Source organism: Lepidochelys kempii, chromosome 5 (genome assembly GCF_965140265.1).
Source record: "Lepidochelys kempii isolate rLepKem1 chromosome 5, rLepKem1.hap2, whole genome shotgun sequence".
In the NCBI taxonomy this organism is placed as follows: Eukaryota; Metazoa; Chordata; order Testudines; family Cheloniidae; genus Lepidochelys; species Lepidochelys kempii.
The window spans coordinates 109,729,095-109,748,814 of record NC_133260.1 but is presented as its reverse complement, the minus strand read 5'-3'; the positions used below and the strand labels follow the sequence as shown (position 1 = coordinate 109,748,814).

At 40.0% G+C, this 19,720-nt stretch overlaps 1 protein-coding gene across 2 annotated transcripts; it reads right to left on the bottom strand.

Moving 5' to 3' along the window:
* Positions 1–7,539: 7,539 nt before the first annotated feature.
* On the bottom strand, positions 7,540–17,146 carry LOC140912105 (uncharacterized). Of its 2 annotated transcripts, XM_073346263.1 has the most exons (4): positions 17,069–17,146; positions 14,934–15,131; positions 8,785–9,489; positions 7,540–7,614 (listed from the first exon to the last, which is right to left on the bottom strand). In XM_073346263.1, the coding sequence occupies exons 1-3, from the start codon at positions 17,085–17,087 to the stop codon at positions 8,888–8,890; spliced, it is 819 nt and encodes a 272-aa protein (XP_073202364.1). In that variant the 5' UTR covers positions 17,088–17,146; the 3' UTR covers positions 7,540–7,614; positions 8,785–8,887. The 2 variants fall into 2 exon arrangements, with proteins under 2 accessions (XP_073202364.1, XP_073202363.1); XM_073346262.1 differs by lacking the exon at positions 17,069–17,146 and having other exon boundaries at positions 14,934–15,193.
* Positions 17,147–19,720: the final 2,574 nt, after the last annotated feature.

Below are 19,720 nucleotides of genomic sequence, written 5' to 3'. Positions count from 1 at the left end.
GAAGTATCCATTATTCCATTGGTTTGGTCAGAGGGGGAATTTAAAAATTGTTTACATTTGATCTCTATGCGTAGAATACAAATTGACATGTAAATAAAGTTCAAGTACTGATTCCTGTGAAAGCCAAAGGGGAAAGTGTTTTCCCTTGTATTTTGCAGACAGCCTATTAAGTTTTCCATTTTCCAAGCAAGTTCTCTTTTCACTTTTCTGTTTCACAAGGATTCTGTAGTTTTGGGGTTTACCTCTATAAACATCACTTGCATGATTGTCGAATTGATAATAAAATAGGATTATTCTCATAACATAAGGGGCTTTTGATGCTAGTCTTCCATACAGTAGGTGTTTAAACTGTATTCTTAATCAGAGTTATGTGGAGAGAGGAAGGCTGAATGAAGTTACATTTGTACTGGGATTAATGGGGCAATATCTACAACTGATAGTAATTTGTAAAAAAGGGCACTATTTAATAGACTAATAAATAGTATACTTTCTGACTTGATTCTTAATGGCAATTCAAATAAACAGATTTTAGACAAAGTGGATGGAGAAACAAGCAATGAAATACTGTATTATGCAATTATCTATGACTGAGACTTTATAATCAACCGTCTAGTCAATTTACTTGGGGAGACAGGACAACAAATTTGCTAGAAATCTATTTATTCATTGATGTTTGTTTGTGAGCAGAAGAATCTATAACAGGTATAGTGAGTATTGTTGCTGAACAGCAGCGACTTTGGGGGTCTTTGGAAGAGAAGTTAGTGACATAAAGACTCGGGATATTTCTAATAAATAGACTGGCTTCACATCTCAGTTACATTTGTGTAAATGAGGAATAGCTGCATTGAAATAAGTGGCATTTCTGGATCCATGCCAATCAGAATCTGGCCACGTGTCATCACACTCCGTGCACATACCAACTGTGATGCTTTAGGTAAATTTATTAGGTGAAAGTGTCCGTTTATTCTGACTTTTATATTTTTGTGTGAAGAATGCACTTTTTTTCAAACCAACCTGAATTAAGCCTGTGATTTATTTTAAGAACTATTTGATATACGTCTTGTAGCAGAGCATGTGATACTGATGTTAATGTTTTCGTGTTCACTCTATAATAGACCTCAAATCCTTTCTGCTCAATGCTGACACCACAACGATTATGCCAATTACCTCTCCTGCCTTTGGATGTATGTACACAGCTCCCATTGATTTTGAAGGGAAGCCTGCCTGCACATTTAATTGATGCTTTAGATATATTTCAAATACAAAAGGAGAGTCTAAGGCTGTGTGCAGGTGTTAACACCAGTTCAACTGCTAGTAGTAATTTTTGGGGGGTAACATTTCCTCATGCAGACAAAGCTTAAAAGGCTGCCTTGCTCCATTGGTCCATATTTGCCTGCCTTGCTCCATTGGTTCATATTTGCCTGCCTCCTTCTTGAGTTGCATGGTTAAGAGTCATTCGCCTCTAGAGAATGGCCTGGTGTCCCAATACAAAGCCTGGGTCAATCATAGCCCAGTAGTGCTTTGTAGATTTTGAATATATGCAAATGTAATGTACTTATTTCCTTAAAATGACTCCAAACCCATTCAAAATTTCTTTGAATTTCTTCCTCCACTCCTAAAATATATTCTTCTCCTGGATACCCACTGAATGCATGAGTTTAACGACTCTATTCATAAAAGCTGCTCCTGAGATACTTTTGATACTCAATTGATATTTGAGAACAATAGCGAATGCTCTAGACAGCTGTGGAGGCCACCAGCGCTGTCCTTGCTCTCCCTAATTCGGTGCTTGAGTTCTACACCTGCTGCCCAAGAAAAGGGATGAGAGGAGAGATAAACAACCCATTGCTGGCTCTCCCCAGGAGAGTTAAAAGTCAGTGGAAATAAATGAGTTGCCACTGAGCTTTTTGGCCAAGTGGCTCAGGGATAGCGGGGAAAGAAATGGCCATCACCTGAGTTCCCTTCTCCAGAGAAGCATATTTGCTACCTGCCTCAATTTGGCTGGAACTCCCCTGAGTTTTGACAGAGTCCCAGTTATCTGCCTCTTTGTTCTGAGTATTCAGAACTTCAGTGTCTGCTTGCAAGGCTGTACTGGAGGCTTCAGATGTCTCATCCTCTTCCTAGCTCTCACTGTCCACTGTTGGCTTTTATGCCTCGCTGCAGTGGCAGAGGGAACCGTCCATTGGTCCTTGCCAGCTGCAGCAGTTAGCCCAATTTAGGAGGGAAGAAAGGGAACACTGTAGAGGGGGCAGGAAAAAAAAAGGGAAAAAATGAGGACAAGTGGTGAAAGGAAGTGGGGTGGAAGTAGAGAGAAATGAGGGGGGCTGAAACAGAAGGGAGCAAATATTTGGGTAGATGTTACTATAACACCCAGGCACTGATGTCAGGAAGTGAGAGCTGGTAGAACCTCGGCACATGGGGCCAAAGGGAATGGTGACAAAGGATGGGAAAAACCTCAGAAGGGAAGGAGAAGAGGGACATAAAAGAGAAATGAGAGAGGAGAGTAGTGGGTATCTGGGCAAGAGGAAAAGATGCAACTCAAAGAGGAAAGCAGGTGTCTACCTCCTGCCTCTTAAAAACAGCAGATGAAAGTAGGTCTTCTACCAGCACAGCTAGATTGGGGAAGCCATGGCCTGTTGTACAGGGAGGGGTTTGTGAATAACAGGATTGTGCTTCTATAGGGGACAAATGAAAGGAAAACAAGAACAGCTGCTGTGGTACTTATGCCATTAAAATAATCTAAAAGCAACCAAAATGTGTTATGGAGTCTAAAAGCTCACAGAGTCCTAACTTGTTTTGAGAGTTGTCTCTTGACAACTGTGGGGAAAGGGTGGTGGGGCTTTGATGGTGGTTGATAGGTAAGCTTGACTCTTCTCTACTGGGATTTCCAACTAGGGTGAGAACAAGGATTTAGGATTTACTGAAGGGCTATTTTATTGTCCCTCTAAGGCCTGCAAGGAGTTCAGCCTGAGCAGACCTCTCTGCCTGTGTGGACCTACTTGTAAAATCAGGGCTAAACATGTGATGGGCCTTTAAAGGTTCCCTAAACTCATCTGAGCACAAGGAACTCTAAAGACCCCACCAGGTGAGAAGACTTCTCACTAAGCCACCCGGAGCACAAAGAGGAAGAGTTCGCAGAAAGAGACAGTTCCTCTTTCAGAAAAATATTTTAAGAAAATTATAATTAGAAATGATTTTAGTTTTTCTCTAATTAAAATGAAAAAGTTTAATTTAAAAACAATTTTCTTTACTATTTGTTGGTAACGATTATATTTTTGGCAGGAATTGGCATGTTTATTTTTTAAAAGATGTCTTGTTTAGTTCAGGCTGTGGATTGGGACCTATGCATGCAGATTAATGTACACAGTAAGCCCCACCCTATCGCTTGCCTGTCACCCTCCCTGTAAAATCTAGATCTGCAAATACGGGCCATCTACAGTGGATAAATTTTCCCACTTGCTCACATTGGCTCAGCTTCACTGATTTTAGCTATATTGGGAGTCTTAATGTAGATGGGCTGCTGACTGCAACTGGCATTTTTAACATTATCATGTAATCCTGCTCAGAGCGGGCCTAATCAATGTGATTTTTATAAGCACCAATCGCAGCCAGTATACATCTCTCCAGTGTAAATGGCCCCTTAGGAAGTGGCCTTTGTAACACAGTCATGGAACATTAAACACCTTATCCTGTGCTTTTCTCCTTTCTATGCTCCACCCTCTTACCAAAAAATGAATAAGATTTGCAGAATTAAACAAAATTGCTAGAAAAATTAAAGCCATTTAGTTATTTTAAAATATGTATGTTTTAGTATATGGATGTCACTAGCAGCAATTTAAATAGAAAAATCTCTTAATCCAGTAGCAAAAACTAGAGATAGGTTGATGTTAGAATATTCTATCAGTTCAGGACAGCAATCAAATAAGAGTCTCCTACAAATATTAGCATAAAACATTAGTCATGTTTTACATTTATTATGCTGTTTATATCCACAGTACTTCGAACTCACTTTCTGTTAAATTGTATCTGTCATCTGTAAAGAACTACCTATTTGGGTCTTGACATTTAACTTTTATTCTAGTCTCCAGTAGCTTTTATTTTTAACTTGAATACACCTATACAAGCTGATGTAATTACAGTAAATTGTATTTTTAAAGTTTAACATGTAATAAATTGTCTCCATTCCAAAAAGCAGTATTTTGTTTGAATGTTATTGTAAATCATATCTCTCTATCAATCTAAACATTCAGATTTATAGGTCAGTGTGAATGAGTTTTCATGTTTTTTAAATTTGCTTATAGCATCTAACAAAGGAAGGGGGCCCTTGTGCCTTTTGTTGTTTGGTCAATTGACTTCAATGATATTGCACATGTGAGTAAAAATTACTTTTGTGCTTACGTGTTGTCAGGATAGACCCATAGTTTATAAACTGTTAGTGAATCCTTTAGGATGAAAGGCACTATATAAATATAAAATTATTTTATTATGGCTGCATTCATTTTAACCATCTTATTATACTCCTGAAAAAGATTAACTTCTGGTTTACAAGTTGAATGTTTTTGTTTTTAAAAGTCTGCCTGGTTCTTCAGCATTCAAATCTCTAAAATGTCATTTGCAGTCTTGCACAGACACCAATCAGACTATATTTGTTTTCTAAATCAACCTTTAATTTAAAAAATACCTTTCTGTTGTCAGAGGAGCTACAGCTATGACAAAGGAAAAACATCAGCCACATTGTCCCTGGGTTTTGTTCCTGTTTTTGTAAAAATATTATGTGTAAGTAATTACAAAGGATTACAGTGAACTCTGGAATGAACAGGAACATTATCCTGATATTCAGAGTTAAGTGACACCCCCCACCAGAAAAAAAATCCACTCCTTTTTCTTAATACCTCTTAAGGTATTTCATCTAAACAAAGTCTGATACACAGTATACATTGTTAACACATCTCAGACATGTCACAGTTTAGTTATGAAAATCGACCATAGAAAAGCAGAGTTCCCAATTGAGTTAATAACGAGTTGCCTAGCAAGGAATAGACTCAATTCATAGGAAGAGTTCCCAATGTGTTAAGTGATGCAGTATCAGGCCCTATAGTCTGGGGAATCTGTACATGTAAATCACTGGACAGAATTAATGGGCTACTGAAAGCTCAATCAGCCTAAATGAAGGCACCTGTAGCAGAGGAGAGTAGTTAGGGCTAGACGGTAGGAGGGAAAGGAGGTGGCTGCTGCTTTTGCTGTGGGAGAGAAGGTGGGCTGGGGACAGGGGAGAATAGGGTTTAGCAGATTCCCCTGGAGAAAAGGGAAGAGTTTTTAAAAGTTTGTGTTGCTCATGCTTGTTTGCCAGAAGGGTCAGAACTGTAAGTGACCTTGCCTCAGGGCTAAGCCTTTTTGATACAGAAGATGGGGTAGGTTGGGTGGAGCAGCAGATCAGCTGGGAAACTGAAGCTAAGTGGCTGCTGCAAGGCACAACACTGCAAAGGGGGCCCTGTGGTAAGGATGTACTTTAACAATGACACTTTATATTAAAACATGCTGTACCCTGTCCTCTTTCAGTTATTCATGGGATAGTGGTTACTCCCCCATACATAATGAGGTTTTCAAATTTAATGTGGAAAAAGCCTGAACATGGTCCTTTTCTTCCACCTGGAACAAATACTGATAAAGGTCACCAGGAATATATTTATTCTCAATGGCATGCCACAGTAATCCAGGCAAAAGGTAATCTCAATATGATGTAGTGACAATGTTGTATTGTGAATTTGAAGGTCTCCTTGGTTAAACCATTTAGCTGTAATTTATATGCAATCTCAAGCCATTCTTTGATACATTTAGTTTGTTGGGTATCATCTGCTGTACAGACTATGATATCTACACATCTAACTGGCTCTTTACAGAGGAACAGGGCATCTCAAAGATTATAGGGTTCCATTTTAGCACCCTGAAACTATAAAGTTCCCGTTCTGTAGTGACAAAGACTTCAAATCTTTAGGGATGACTAGAGACCTAGACTTTATCAAAACATCTGATTACATGCACAACTTTCTACTCGCAGATCCTTCAGCCTTTCAATCACAAGGTCTTCTGAATGAGATAAGTACATCACGTTAATGGAGGATCGCTTCTGGGGCACACAGTGGGAACTGCAAGCAAAAAACCAAACACATCTGAAATTAGTTTTCTTTGAGGGGAAATAATCTCAAGATACTATATTGATCCAAATTTGCCATATCAAATTATAGAGCTGAAACAAGCAATTACACCAGCTAAAAATCTGGCCTCTAAATTGGTGTAATTCCATCAGTGGCATTATGCCAGTTACACTAGCTGAGGAGCTCGCCTGAAATTTCTGTTGCTACTTCCACACATTACTGTACACTACAGGACCTACTTAAAAAAAAAAAAAAGGTCTGCCAGTTGGAGAAGCAAGGAAAGTTATGAATCGTTCCCCTGCTCCCTCCCACCCCCCAAAACCCCAGATCACAGCCTGGCGAGTTGGAACCACCCCACCCACCCCCGCCCGGGGAAGGTTTCTGGCATGCTCAGCCGCGGTCCTGGGCAGCTGAGCCTGGGCAGGGAGTGGAAGCCACCTCCCCATCCCTGCTCTCTCAAGCAGCTGCCGGGCTGCAGAGCAGTGACTGGGAGGCATTAGAAGTGGCTCTCCCCTGCCAGGGAGAGAGGCGGGGGTGGGCAGGCACAGCCGAAGGACAGAGCGCCCATCCCTGCAGGTAACATGGTGGGGAGAGCATGGTGGCCCCAGGGAGAGTGGTGGAACATGTGGGGGGAACACATGACTTCTCCTTTAGATCATACCCCCCAGTATGGGAAGGCACCAGTTCTCTATGGGGCATCCTCAGGGGGAGGGGGCGGGAAGAGGTGGGACGGGGTGGGGCCTTGGGGGAAAGGGTGGAGTGGGGGCGGGTTTTGGTAGAGAGCACCCCACCCCGGAAAATCGGAAGTCGGTTCCTATGTATGAATTAGAACTGAACCTGAACAAACCCCTCCAGATCCACACACCCCAAAATGTGGACTGAATCCCCGCAAACTTTGAGAAGTTTGTGTCCATTTCTACTGTGAATGGCACTTCACTTAAGGAAAGCCCACATGTTTCTCATTACTTTACTTTAAAAAAAAATCCAGTTGCTTTGCTGGTTCTTACCAGCTCTCAGTAATGTTTGTCCAAACACATGTCAATTATTTTCTGAATGATCAATATTGAAGCCTGGTTTTTGAAAAGGAACTATGGGTGTTAGGTGTCCAGCTTCAATTAACTTTCAATAGGAGTTGGGCACTTGTCTGTCTTGAGCCCCTTTGAAAATTCCAGCTAGAGGTTAAAGCTATTTCTGGGGCCAGTTAACACTTTTTCTCCCTGTGTTGTGCTACTGTTATTCAAGCAGACTGGTATTTGTAAATGTCATAAACCCAATTCTTAATTTCATTGAGACGTGCTTCCACGCAGCAGCTGTAGAATTGGGCTACGTGTTGTTTTTATTAAGGCTATAGGTATCTATGTCCTATTTAATGTATTACCTCATCCAATTTTCTGTTTTATTTATTACACCCCGATGTGCTTCAGAGAGCTCTTCAGATTCTTCGTAAGAGCATTCTCCTCTTAAAAAAAAGATTTAAACATTTTATCAAAGCTAGTATTAAAAATATATATATAATACATAGGTTGGGGAAAGAGTGTCTGTACATCTGGGTATAGTGCTTAGATTATCCACAAATACATAGTTAGTTTTTTAAAAGTCATATTAGTTTCTGCTGCAGCTGAATGTATTTTTATAACATGAGATTCAATAATATGATTCAAGGGTTTTAGCCAATATACCAAATGGAGGACATTATTGTCTTACTGAAGTAGTCTTATAAATAGCATTTGTAAGGGCAAGAGAATAACTTTTTGAAAGTGTAGACTAAAGGCTCACATTCATCCCTAAAGTCAAATTCTTTCCATTGGACTGACCAGTGACTTGAACCTCATACCCTCCCTCCCTCCCTCTCCCCAGCTGCCTTGAAGTGGAAGAATTTGCCTCACAAAAATATAGAGTTTCAGTTATGACAAACTATACTACATTGCTCATATATTGACCTAGGATTAGATACATAAGGACAGCTAAAACATTCTGGGTTAAGAGAAGTGAACTCACTTGGTCTTTTGACTAAGGACAGATAAAATGGAACTATATTTAGGTGCTTAAGCATAGTCTGTGATACTCTCGTTAAATCTGAGAGGCAGCTTCTGCTTTTCTTATCTTCCAGTAAGTGAGTGCAATGAATAGGATTAGTATTAGACCTCATTGATCCCTTTCGCTACTGCAGGACAATGCATGTGCCTAGGTAAGAGTTTTAACAGATTTACTGCAGAAAAGTAAAGACAAAACTGGTATGTCCAGTCACTCTATAAACCATGTCACTTTGTGGCTACATTAACCACTATATCTCAGAAATTATGCCGCTTGAGTAAATCATACCATGTACTCTGTGTTTCAGCTAGTAGGTGGATGCTTGACTAAAGCCGGATCAGAACTTCACTGCTGTCACACCCATGCTGTTCCAGTGTTTGGTTTCTAAACACTGACAACTCTGCTAAACAGTGGGTTCATTAAGACATCTATATTTGCCCATTTGGCCCCACACTGAGAGCATATTACTGAACTGTTGTGACCAAATCTGAACCCAGTTCTCTCAAGGTGAAAAGATGTGGCATTTTAACCCCCAATTCCTACTCTAAATGCCAAATGTAACAGGTATATCCAGCAAATGTGCTGCTGGACATACCTGGTACACACTGACTTTCCAATCATTTGAGTGGACTTCCCATAGCCAACAGTTACTGGAACTCTTGCACGTTCCTACTTCATTGAAGAGATTTAAAAAGTGGCTACTTGCAAAAACTTGTGAAGAAGCCAGGAGGCTCCAGAATCCAGTGGCTCAGTTGCATTGTCTGAAAGTTCACATAGTGTTGTTGACGGCTGCACTGTTGTAGCCTGGAATCTTCTGGCAAGTTTCTCCTTCTCTCTGTAGCGCAGTGTTGGCATTCTCTAGTGGCCTGCTGTTTAGTTCCACCATATAGCTCGGTCACCAGGAAGCGATAAGCCACCAGTAAGGGCTCACTCTGGGTGCATCTGTTCAAACAGTACAGGCTCTTAGTCAGAGCTTCATGGAGAACCAAGCTGCCACTGTCATCCGTAAATCGTAGCCGAAAGCCTATGACATCTGAGGTGGTCTCATTCAAAATGGCTGAAATGTTAAAGACATCATAACCAGATGGTGGTAGCTCATCTAACATCAGCACTTTTTCATCTAAGGCTTTGCTTTCTGTGATATTTCCCTGGACCACGGAGATACTGTGCACAGTAACATTGACTGTCAGCGATTCTGGGTGTAGAGTCTTCCGGAGAAGAACTAATTCTGCAAGCCTCATGGAAGGTTTCAGGTAAGAAATATTAAACCACAGCCATCCTGGAATGCCAAAATCTGGATCTAGGAGAACAATAAATGTAAAATTTTATTTCATTCATGGAACATGTAGATAAGGAAGCTAAAGGGGAAACTGAGGCAGTGGTGGTGGTAGTGGTTTCAGTGGAGCAGAGAGGGTGGGTAGACAGGAGGGCAAGGAGGGAGATGAAGGAGAGGATGAGGGCCCTTGGCTCTGGAATTTTCTTTCCCCAATAATTCAACAGAACCCAAGTTTGTTGATATTCAGGGCATTGTGAAAGACCTATTTGTGTTTTGCTTCACTAAGAGGCTGATTTGTTGAAAGAGAAACTTTGTCTTTTGAGAAAGAGCAGGGAGGGGAGATGAGTTTCTTGTTTAAGGGAGAGAGGACTGAGTTTTGTTGTATCATGAGATTTTTGTTGTTGACGTTGTGTCAGTTCACTTACTTTAAACTGTGATTTTCTTTCTGTGTGTGTACCTAGAAATTCTCAGTAGGTGCATTTTACAAAACCAATTAATTATTGAAGCGTGCGGGAACAGAGTAAAACTATATTATGAAATCCAAGGGCCAGGTACCCAAGTATGCTCTGGTTGATTTGCACTGATCTCATGACAGTAAGTCACCACAAACCTATTTTAAGGCACTCGAGTGGCTTAAAGTCAGGGTGTACCAGTGAATCTGGCCTGACCCTTGTAAAACTTTAAAAATATTGATTCAAAATGTAACTTCAAATAAAAAAATCTGTATTTATTTAGAAACATGCTATGACCTTGAAATCAGTAAATTTCCAGACGATATTTTATTTCTTTTTAGTAACTTTAGTATGACCTTTGTGAATATTTGTAAACACGTCTATTAAAAGAATTGTTTGAAGTCACAAATTTGTTTGCATGGGCTTAAGTTTCAACTTGCAACATATTTTGTTTGTTTTTAATGGCTGAATTGTACCTCCCTGACACTCAATTGATAAAACAGAAATGTTTACAGGCTCTTAATGAAACATGGCATTGCTGTAATGGTCTTACCTTGCTAATGATCTCACTGGTTCAACCGTTCTGGAGAGAGATGTGCAGCCTGGTTTTGCTGCCAGCTCAGATTTATTCCTTTTATTCCTCAGATTTATTCCTTTTATTATTATTTTTTAACAGAGATTTCCAACCACGTCAGTGTATGCCTAATTTTTATTTCATTTAAGACAGTACTTTGGATGTCAGCCAAGGTCTAAGGTCCCGAGTGGGTTTCACTAAACTCTTCTGTCTGTTTTCCCTGCAACTCTCTTGCTCGCTAATAGTTTTTCTTCTCTGTTTTATTTCATATGCTTATTTGTTTAAGATAAGCTAAGATGATCTTGTTTCGTACAAACTGGCTGTTATATCTGTGCCTTAGGTTCCTGAGAACCAAATTCCACACTCAGCTATATGCACGCCAGCTCCATCAAGATCAGTACAACTGGCACACACATCTGCAGGCTGAGTTTGGCTCTAAATAAATCTGCTAAATCGTCCCAGATGGGGGAGAATATTTGTTTCTTATCTGATCGCCAATTAAAAGTAGCATCTTATTGTCAGTTGGGCATGGAAAGTCAAAGGACACATTGCTTAAAATTAGGGCTGTCAATTAATCGCAGTTAACTCATGCGATTAACTCAAAAAATTAATCACAATTAATCGCACTTATAACAATAGAATACCGACTGAAATTTATTAAATATTTGTGGATGTTTTTCTACATTTTCAATATTGATTTCAATTACAACACAGAATACAAAGTGCACAGAGCTCACTTTGTTATTATTTTTATTACAAATATATGCACTGTAAAAATGATAAACAAAAGAAATAGTGACAGGTTTCAGAGTAACAGCCGTGTTAGTCTGTATTCGCAAAAAGAAAAGGAGGACTTGTGGCACCTTAGAGACTAACCAATTTATTTGAGCATAAGCTTTCATGAGCTACAGCTCACCTCATCGGATGCATACCGTGGAAACTGCAGCAGACTTTATATATACACAGAGAATATGAAACAATACCTCCTCCCACCTTCAGTTCACCTCATACAAGTACTGAAGTGCAATCTCTTTATCTTGAAAGTGTAACTTACCAATGCAGATTTTTTTTGGTTACATAACTGCACTCAAAACAAAACAATGTAAAACTTTAGAGCCTACCAGTCCACTCAGTCCTACTTCTTATTCTGCCAATCGCTAAGACAAACAAGTTTGTTTCCATTGACGGGAGATACTGCTGCCTGCTTCTTATTTACAATGTCATCTGAAAGTGAGAACAGGCGTTCACATGGCACTTTTGTAGCCAGTGTTGCAAGGTATTTACATGCCAGATATACTAAACATTCGTATGCCCCTTCCATGCTTTGGCCACCATTCCAGAGGACATGCTTCCAGGCTGATGAAGCTCGTAAAAAAATAATGCGTCAGTGAAATTTGTGACTGTACTCCTTGGGGGAGAATTGTATGCCTCCTGCTCTGTTTCACCCACATTCTGACATATATTTCATGTTGTAAATATGGTGACCCAGCACATGTTGTTCATTTTAAGAACACTTTCACAGCAGATTTGACAAAACGCAAAGAAGGTACCGATGTGAATGGCACCTGACTCAGATGATGAAAATCAGCATGCATCAGTCCACGCTGCTTTGGATCGTTATCAAGCAGAACCCATCATCAGCATGGATGCATGTCTTCTGGAATGGCAGTTGAAGAATGAAGGGACATATGAATCTTTAGCGCATTTGGCACGCAAATATCTTGCAATGCTGGATACAACAGTGCCTTGAGAACGCCTGTTCTCACTTTCAGGTGACATTGTAAACAAGAAGCAGGCAGCATTATTTCCTGTAAATTGTAACCAAACTTGTTTCTCTTTGAGACTGGCTGAACAAGAAGTAGGACTGAGTGTAGTTGTAGGCTCTAAAGTTTTACATTGTTTTATTTTTGAATGCAGTTTTTTTGTACATAATTCTACATTTGTAAGTTCAACTTTCATGATAAAGAGATTTCACTACAGTACTTGTATTAGGTGAACTGAAAAATACTATTTCTTTTGTTTTTTACAGTGCAAATATTTGTAATCAAAAATAAATAAAAAGTGAGCACTGTACACTTTGGATTCTGTGTTGTAATTGAAATTAATATATTTGAAAATGTAGTAAACATCCAAAATATTTAAAATAAATGGTATTCTAGTGTCGTTTAAAAAAATTAATTGCGATTAATTGCACTGTTAATCACACGATTAATCGCGATTAATTTTTTTCATCGCGCGATAGCCCTACTTAAAATGCATTCTCCCAGGACTAACCAGTGCACTGGACCCTGAGCAGGATGGGGATGGACTGTTGGAGCATTAGTTAGTTAACTTCTAGGATACAACAGCAGGAATGGAAGAGAGTTTGTAGGAAATAAATAGCTTCAGAGCACAGTTCTGCTCCTGGTGTGGACAGGACCTTAGTCTTACACTGTAGACACTATGTTCCGCCTCACCAGCACAAAGGATGTCCTTTTATAGGTCATCAGAGTCCAATCTGATACCATAGATTAGAAGAAGCCCACCCAGTTTCTAGGACTGATGCACTATCTGGACCCAGACTAGTCAGTTTGGCCAGGTCCAAAACTGAAGAGGGCCCACACCAATCACTATGTGGAAGACTGTGGATGATGTGTGACTCTCCTTGCCAGATAATTCACCTTCTTCCCTCATCCATGTCATTCACCCATCCGTGTGGAAGCCCAAGACATGTGGCACTGTAAATATCCCATTTCTCTTTTCCCAGGTATGCTATGACTCAGGTTAAGTTCAGATGGTTCCCACCTGTCTTAGATTATTCACTCAGATCTCATCTCTACAGCATTTATTTACCTAGGGTGCCTGAGGGCCCTTACTGGTTCAGAGCACAATACCCCAGAACAATGAGGCATAGGATGCTCAGCGGTGCTTTTAACAGCTGCTCTAAAATGGAGCAGTGCTTGCTGTCTCCTGCCACCCACTGCTGACAACAGCATGTGTGCAGGAGACCTGGAGCCTACCCCTACCTCCACGCCAGATGTCCGTGCCCTTTTGGGACATTGGCACTTGTAGTGTGGGAGCTAGCCCCACTCCAGCCTACCCGTTCCAGGTAGCACTATGTTTGTATTTAGCCCAGGAGGTCAATCCTAATTTAGAGACCTGAGGAGACACTCTTAGCCGTGTCTCTTTGGTTAGGGCTTCTCTGCATGGGATTTCTGTCTGGAGTCCTCCAGGGCTCTAACCCTAGAAACGTACTCTACAGCATAATCCACCATGGCCATAGACTTATAGCTAGAGAAATAGATGGGTAGAGCACTGCCCAGTATCTCCGAGTACAGGGGCCTGTAAGCTGTCACAGGAAGCAGGAGCCACAGCCAGGGCTTGAGCCACCCTCCACGCCCTATAGCCAGGAAGCAAGGGACAAAGAGCAGCAAGAGCGAGACTCAGCTGAGGGCCAGCATCCCAACCAGAGCATCCCCCAGTTGATGGCAGAAAGCATCTAGTTCCAGCACAGGGCAAGCAACAGCCAGGACCAAGGGGTAGTGGTAACTCCAACCACAGACCTTTACTTGGCCCAGGACAAGAAGTAGCCAAATAAGCCCCAGAATTATCTAGACACGGACCCAGGGAGATGCCAGAACCACTCTGAAGCGATTTCTGTATTCCTGAAACTTTTTTTTATGCTGTAACCTTGCCAGGCTTCTGTCTGGTAATCATGCCATTTGCTGTCTTCCATGTAACAAGATTAGATATAGTCATCAAGTGTGCAAATTAGGGTGTTAAGTTACTTGCATAAAATCTCCAGACTTCTGAACCATCAGCCTTAATAGTTATATTCTCAACATACACATGCCGTTCTGGTTTCACTGCCCAAGCAACATGACAAGCACAAAGTAAACAAACTGGATAAATAGTGACAAGTAAATGAGATTTTTAAAAACTCGTTTTTTAAAATATCAACTGTTGTTAGTAATGTGAGTAAGGACTTTTTTTGATGTGGTTTGTCTTGGCAATAGATAAATAGTGCTCCATAAGACTGACATGTGCAGGTAATTTCAACTGGTGACGGAAGTTTAGCTGGTTGGGAGTTAAGGTAGCATCTCATTTCTTAACTGCTCTTTCCTCAAAGCAGTCACTTGAAAGAAAATGATGCCCTAGCCCTTTTTATTTAACTCTGGCCTTGGAGACTGCAGAAAGATCCTTCAAAACAAATGCTGTGTCTTATAAAATATATAAAGCAGATATTGAAATTGTAAAGTAATAGGTTTATAAAAGCAATGTCATTAATGATATGAAGAAGAAGGAAAAAAAAAAAAGAAAATCTATTGGATAAACTGTTTTTAAAAGGAAAGCATTTCAAAATGGCAATATTTTTTTCCGCTTAGGAATTGTTTATCATGGTAATGTTTAAAGTTATTCAATATATGATGTAAATCACAAATAAATAGTGGTCAGTTTCCTACCTTGGATTCTCCTGAAACTCTGCACAAGAGTCCCTTCACTGTTTAAGGCTGGTGGATTTCGTAGATGATAGACTAACTTCATGTAGTGGTGAGGTTTGGTCCTGAGAGGTATGGATAACTTATTGATATGTAGCATTTCCAGGATGGCCTTGCTTAACTGTTCATCTCTTCCCCAGATAAACTGGCATTTCCCTGCCCCTGGGAAGTAAGAACAAAACATCAACAGCAATCCACAGATGAGTCCTAAAAACAGAGAAACAATGCTCATGGTGGGTCTGTGAGTAAACAAAGTTTTAGCGAAAAAACAGAATGTAGCCTTTTGCTGGCTCCTTGTGTTTTGTCTTCTAGCTATAATTGCAGAGGGGTAATAATACTCAGCCAGAAAACTGCAGTTAATTACTTGCAAGGACTTGGTGCCATTGGCACTGTCCTGAAAACTAATTACTGGTAAACAGAAAGCCCTAGAAGACTTCATTTGGAGGATGTGTGTTTACTACATACACACATTCCCTCTCTTTCTTTCTCCCTGGTTTGCTGTTGGGACAAAAGCATTTTGTATGTTGTTAAGATGATGTATAGAATTTTTGTTTCTGTTTTTTAAATACAGTTTTGTTCATTTAGATTAAGTGACTCGTTGTTATGGAAACGGAAGTCCCTTAATCTATTCACAGGCCATTTGTGGCAACGGTAGCAGTAATGCATGCTTTCCCACACTCCCTGCATGAATGCCATTAACCTTGACTTGGGAAGACCACCCTCTGCACACATGAGAGGTGGTTTATTCTGCATTCCACCTCAGTGCCATGTCTTTAGTGAGCACAAACTGCCAGTTGTCCTAAATCCTTCCAGAATATTATGCATTGTTTGTACAGCTAGCTGCTACCCACCGGGGGTCAGAACCTCAGACCACTCAATCGATTTCACTTTGTACTAGAGCTGGGACTCTTAATTATTGTCACAAAAGTAAAAGGCCTTTGACTTAGTCCCTGAATCATTCAGTTCCCTGTTTACTCTCCTCTAGTTTCAGTATAACATAACTTTTCTCTTAGGCTTTTTTGGCGGGGAGGGTTGGGGGGAATGGACGGGCCAAAGAATTTTGAACAATAAACTTCAAAAGTAGCAGTTGCACCATCAAACCACATGTATTTAACTGTTTTGCTAACAACCTAGATTAAACATTTAAGAGGATTTTTTTAAATGAGAATTTCACTTTTCACAATTGGTGCGACTTGTTCACAAACAGTAAGTCAGCACACACACCTTGGGGGCATCTCCTGGAGCGATAAATCAAACAGATGCATTTTGTGGCTTTTTCTGTTTCCATATTGTCCATGATTTTCTTCATTATTTCAAAGTTATTTGCTGTTCAAAATAATTTGCCAAATAATTTCTGAAACAAATTCTTGGTCTGCGGCTGGCTTATTCATGAGCAGTTTTTGTAAATATTCCAGATCTGAAATTCAAACTGAGCTGTTTTGATTAGATGTCTAGGGCATGTAATACACTTCTGCTCTTTGACTGGATGACCATAATTTAGAATCGGACGTCTGGTGCAAATATTTGCATCTACAAAACTAGCTTTAGCTTTTTATTAATAGTCTGCAACGTTGACTTAAAATTGGTTGCTTATGCGGTCATTCCTGAATCTTTGTGAAAAGCAAACACAGAAGAGAAGGGAACATAGTGAAAACCTCTATGACTAAAAATTCAGATTTCAATTTCACTGACTTTTTTTTGAAGCTCTTGTAAGTCAGCCATTTTGACAGTAGTAAAAATAAGGTTTAATACTTTGTAGGCCTTTTGCAGAATGACCACAAGGTAGGAGTTCATACTATCTCAGGGGTCTAGTCATTGGCCATTTCTTCATGGTATTCAAAAACTGACCAAGGATTTAAAAAGTATCCTTAAATCAAACAGAATGTTGGAGGAGATGTTAGAGAATCTCTCATTGAAGATTCTTTGTATAGGTGTCACCCTCACCCCTGTCCACACATGTCTCCTCCTGGGTCTTTAGGCTTCTCTCTTGTATTCACCACCTGCAGCCCTTTGTGGTAAATTTAATGAGAAAGAACACCTTGGCATGCCCCCTCTGACTGAGAAAATGGGGGAGGGAGGTCATGCTCCACATCTCTTACCCGTTTCTGGGATTCTCATCTCTTGTAGATTTCTGCATGGAGTCACACAGTACAACAGCAATTGTCTTGAAAACAAGATGTATTACAAAGAGAAAGAGAATAGTCGTAAAAACACAATAAATGGTTTGCATAACATACCTTAATTAAATCCTTTCCAAAGCCCAATGAAGCAGGCTTTCCTTTTCTTAGGAATAGAGAAAGGAAAATCTCATACCTCTAGAAATAAAGTCCCCAATCTGACCCTTCCCTGGGTAGTCTGACAACTTCTCTTTGCTGTCCATAGAAGTATCCCTCTCATGATCTGTTTACCTGTAACAAGTCTCATTGAGACTTGGCAGCAATTTTGCTAGAGGAGCAGTTCTTCATGGAATTCTCTGCTGAAGAACATTATTCTTTAGTCCTTTCAGTTTCATCTTTGAAGAAGAAACTTTCAGCTATGAAGAATAACTGCAAAAAATTACCATTGATCCAATTTTTTTTTAAAGTGTTGAACTAAACAAGCATTCTAAATTCAAGAATTCAGAGCTGAAGTTAAAAGAAATCCAAACACGTTAAGACTTGGAAATGCACAGCAAACTGTAACACCACTCTGGAGTGATAAGAGAAACAAAGCAGGAAAAAAAATCTAACTTGTCTTTAAAAATCAATTTAATCTAACCTGGGGCCAAAACCACTCTCTTTTAAGTGGAAGCTTAAATCTAAATATCCAGGATTTGTACGGCTTTTTTGGGGGATAATTTACAACATCCCTGTAATGTTTTTGCCCTTAGATTGAGAACAAATCAATAATTTAACTCCAATTTAAAGTAGCTTTTAATCTGGCAATGTACTGAGCTTTGAACTCTCATCTCTCAATTACTGAGAGTAACATCTGCAGCCTTTTGAAAGACTTAAGAAATCTGGATGGGTTGTAGGACATGAAGTTCTTTATAAAGTGTGTGTATGTGTATAAAAATGTTAAGTTGTTTACAAAGAAGGACAGGAAGGAGAGGAAAGCAATGCAGAAAACTCCACAATCAAAACAACATTTCATGGAAAAGAATGACTCTGCACTCCAGGGATACTGATGGCTGCCAGGACCTCTCCTCGCCTTATCAACAAACAACAAAGGAGAACTGTGAAATCCCAGAGAAAAAAGAATTTTGTTCTTTGTGAAATGAAACTGGGGATACTAACACTAAATGCTGTAGGAGTTATCTCTCAGGATATCTTTATGTCCTAGTGAGGACAAGAAAATGCTAAAATACAGTCAGGGTCTGATGAGAAACAGTCAAATAAAAAAGAGTCCCATTCAATTACATTGTGTGATGGCAGACAGCTAAAAGGAGACAAGTTTTTAAAGTGCTTACATACCAGTGCTAGAAGTCTAAATAATAAAATGGGTGAACTGGGGTGCCTCGTATTAAATGAGGATATTGATAAAATAGGCATCACAGAAACTTGGTGGAATGAGGATCATCAATGCGACACAGTAATTCCAGGGTACAAAATATATTTGAAGGACAGAACAGGCCATGTTAGTGGGGGAGTGGCATTATCTGTGAAAGAAAGCGTAGAATCAAAGGAAGTAAAAATCTTAAATGAATCAAACTTTGTACTATAGACTCTCTATGGATAGAAATTCCATGCTCTAATAATAAGAATATAGCGGTAGGGATATATTACCAATCACCTGTGAAATGCTCAGGGAGATTAGAGATGCTATTAAAATAAAAAACTCAATAATAATAATGGGGGATTTCAATTATCCCTACATTGACTGGGTACATGTCACCTCAGGACGGGATGCAGAGATAAAGTTTCTTGACACCTTCAGTGACTGCTTCTTGGAGCAGCTGGCCCTGGAACCCACCAGAGGAGAGAAAATTCTTGATTTAGTCCTAAGTGGAGCACAGGATCTGGTCCAAGAAGTGAATATAGCTGGACCACTTGGTAATAGTGACCATAATAGAGTTAAATTTAATATCCCTGTGGCAGGAAAAACACCACAGCGGCCCAACGCTGTAGCATTTAATTTCAGAAAGGGGAACTACACAAAAATGAGGAGGTTAGTTAAACATAAATTAAAGGGTACAGTGTCAAAAGTGAAATCTCTGCAAGCTGTGTGGAAACTTTTTAAAGACATCATAATAGAGGCTCAACTTAAATGTATACCCCAAATTAAAAAACATAGTGAGAGAACCAAAAAAGAGCGGATGCTCCAGATAAACAAACTGGCCCGGCCCGCCAGTGGCTTTACCCTGATGGGCTGGGTGCCAAAGGTTGCCGACCCCTGATTTAAATCAACTTCTGTACCAGATGACTGGAGGATAGCTAATGTGACACCAATTTTTAAAAAGGGCTCCAGAGGTGATCCCAGCAATTACAGGCCTGTAAACCTGACTTCAGTACTGGGCAAACTGGTTGAAACTATAATAAAGAACAATATTGTCAGACACATAGATGAACCTAATTTGTTGAGGAAGAGTCAACATGGTTTTAGTAAAGGGAAATCATGCCTCACCAATCTACTAGAATTCTTTGAGGGATCAACAAGCATGTGGACCAAGGGGATCCAGTGGATATAGTGTACTTAGATTTTTAGAAAGCCTTTGACAAGGTCCCTCACCAAAGGCTCTTACACAAAGTAAGCTGCCACGGGATAAGAGGGAA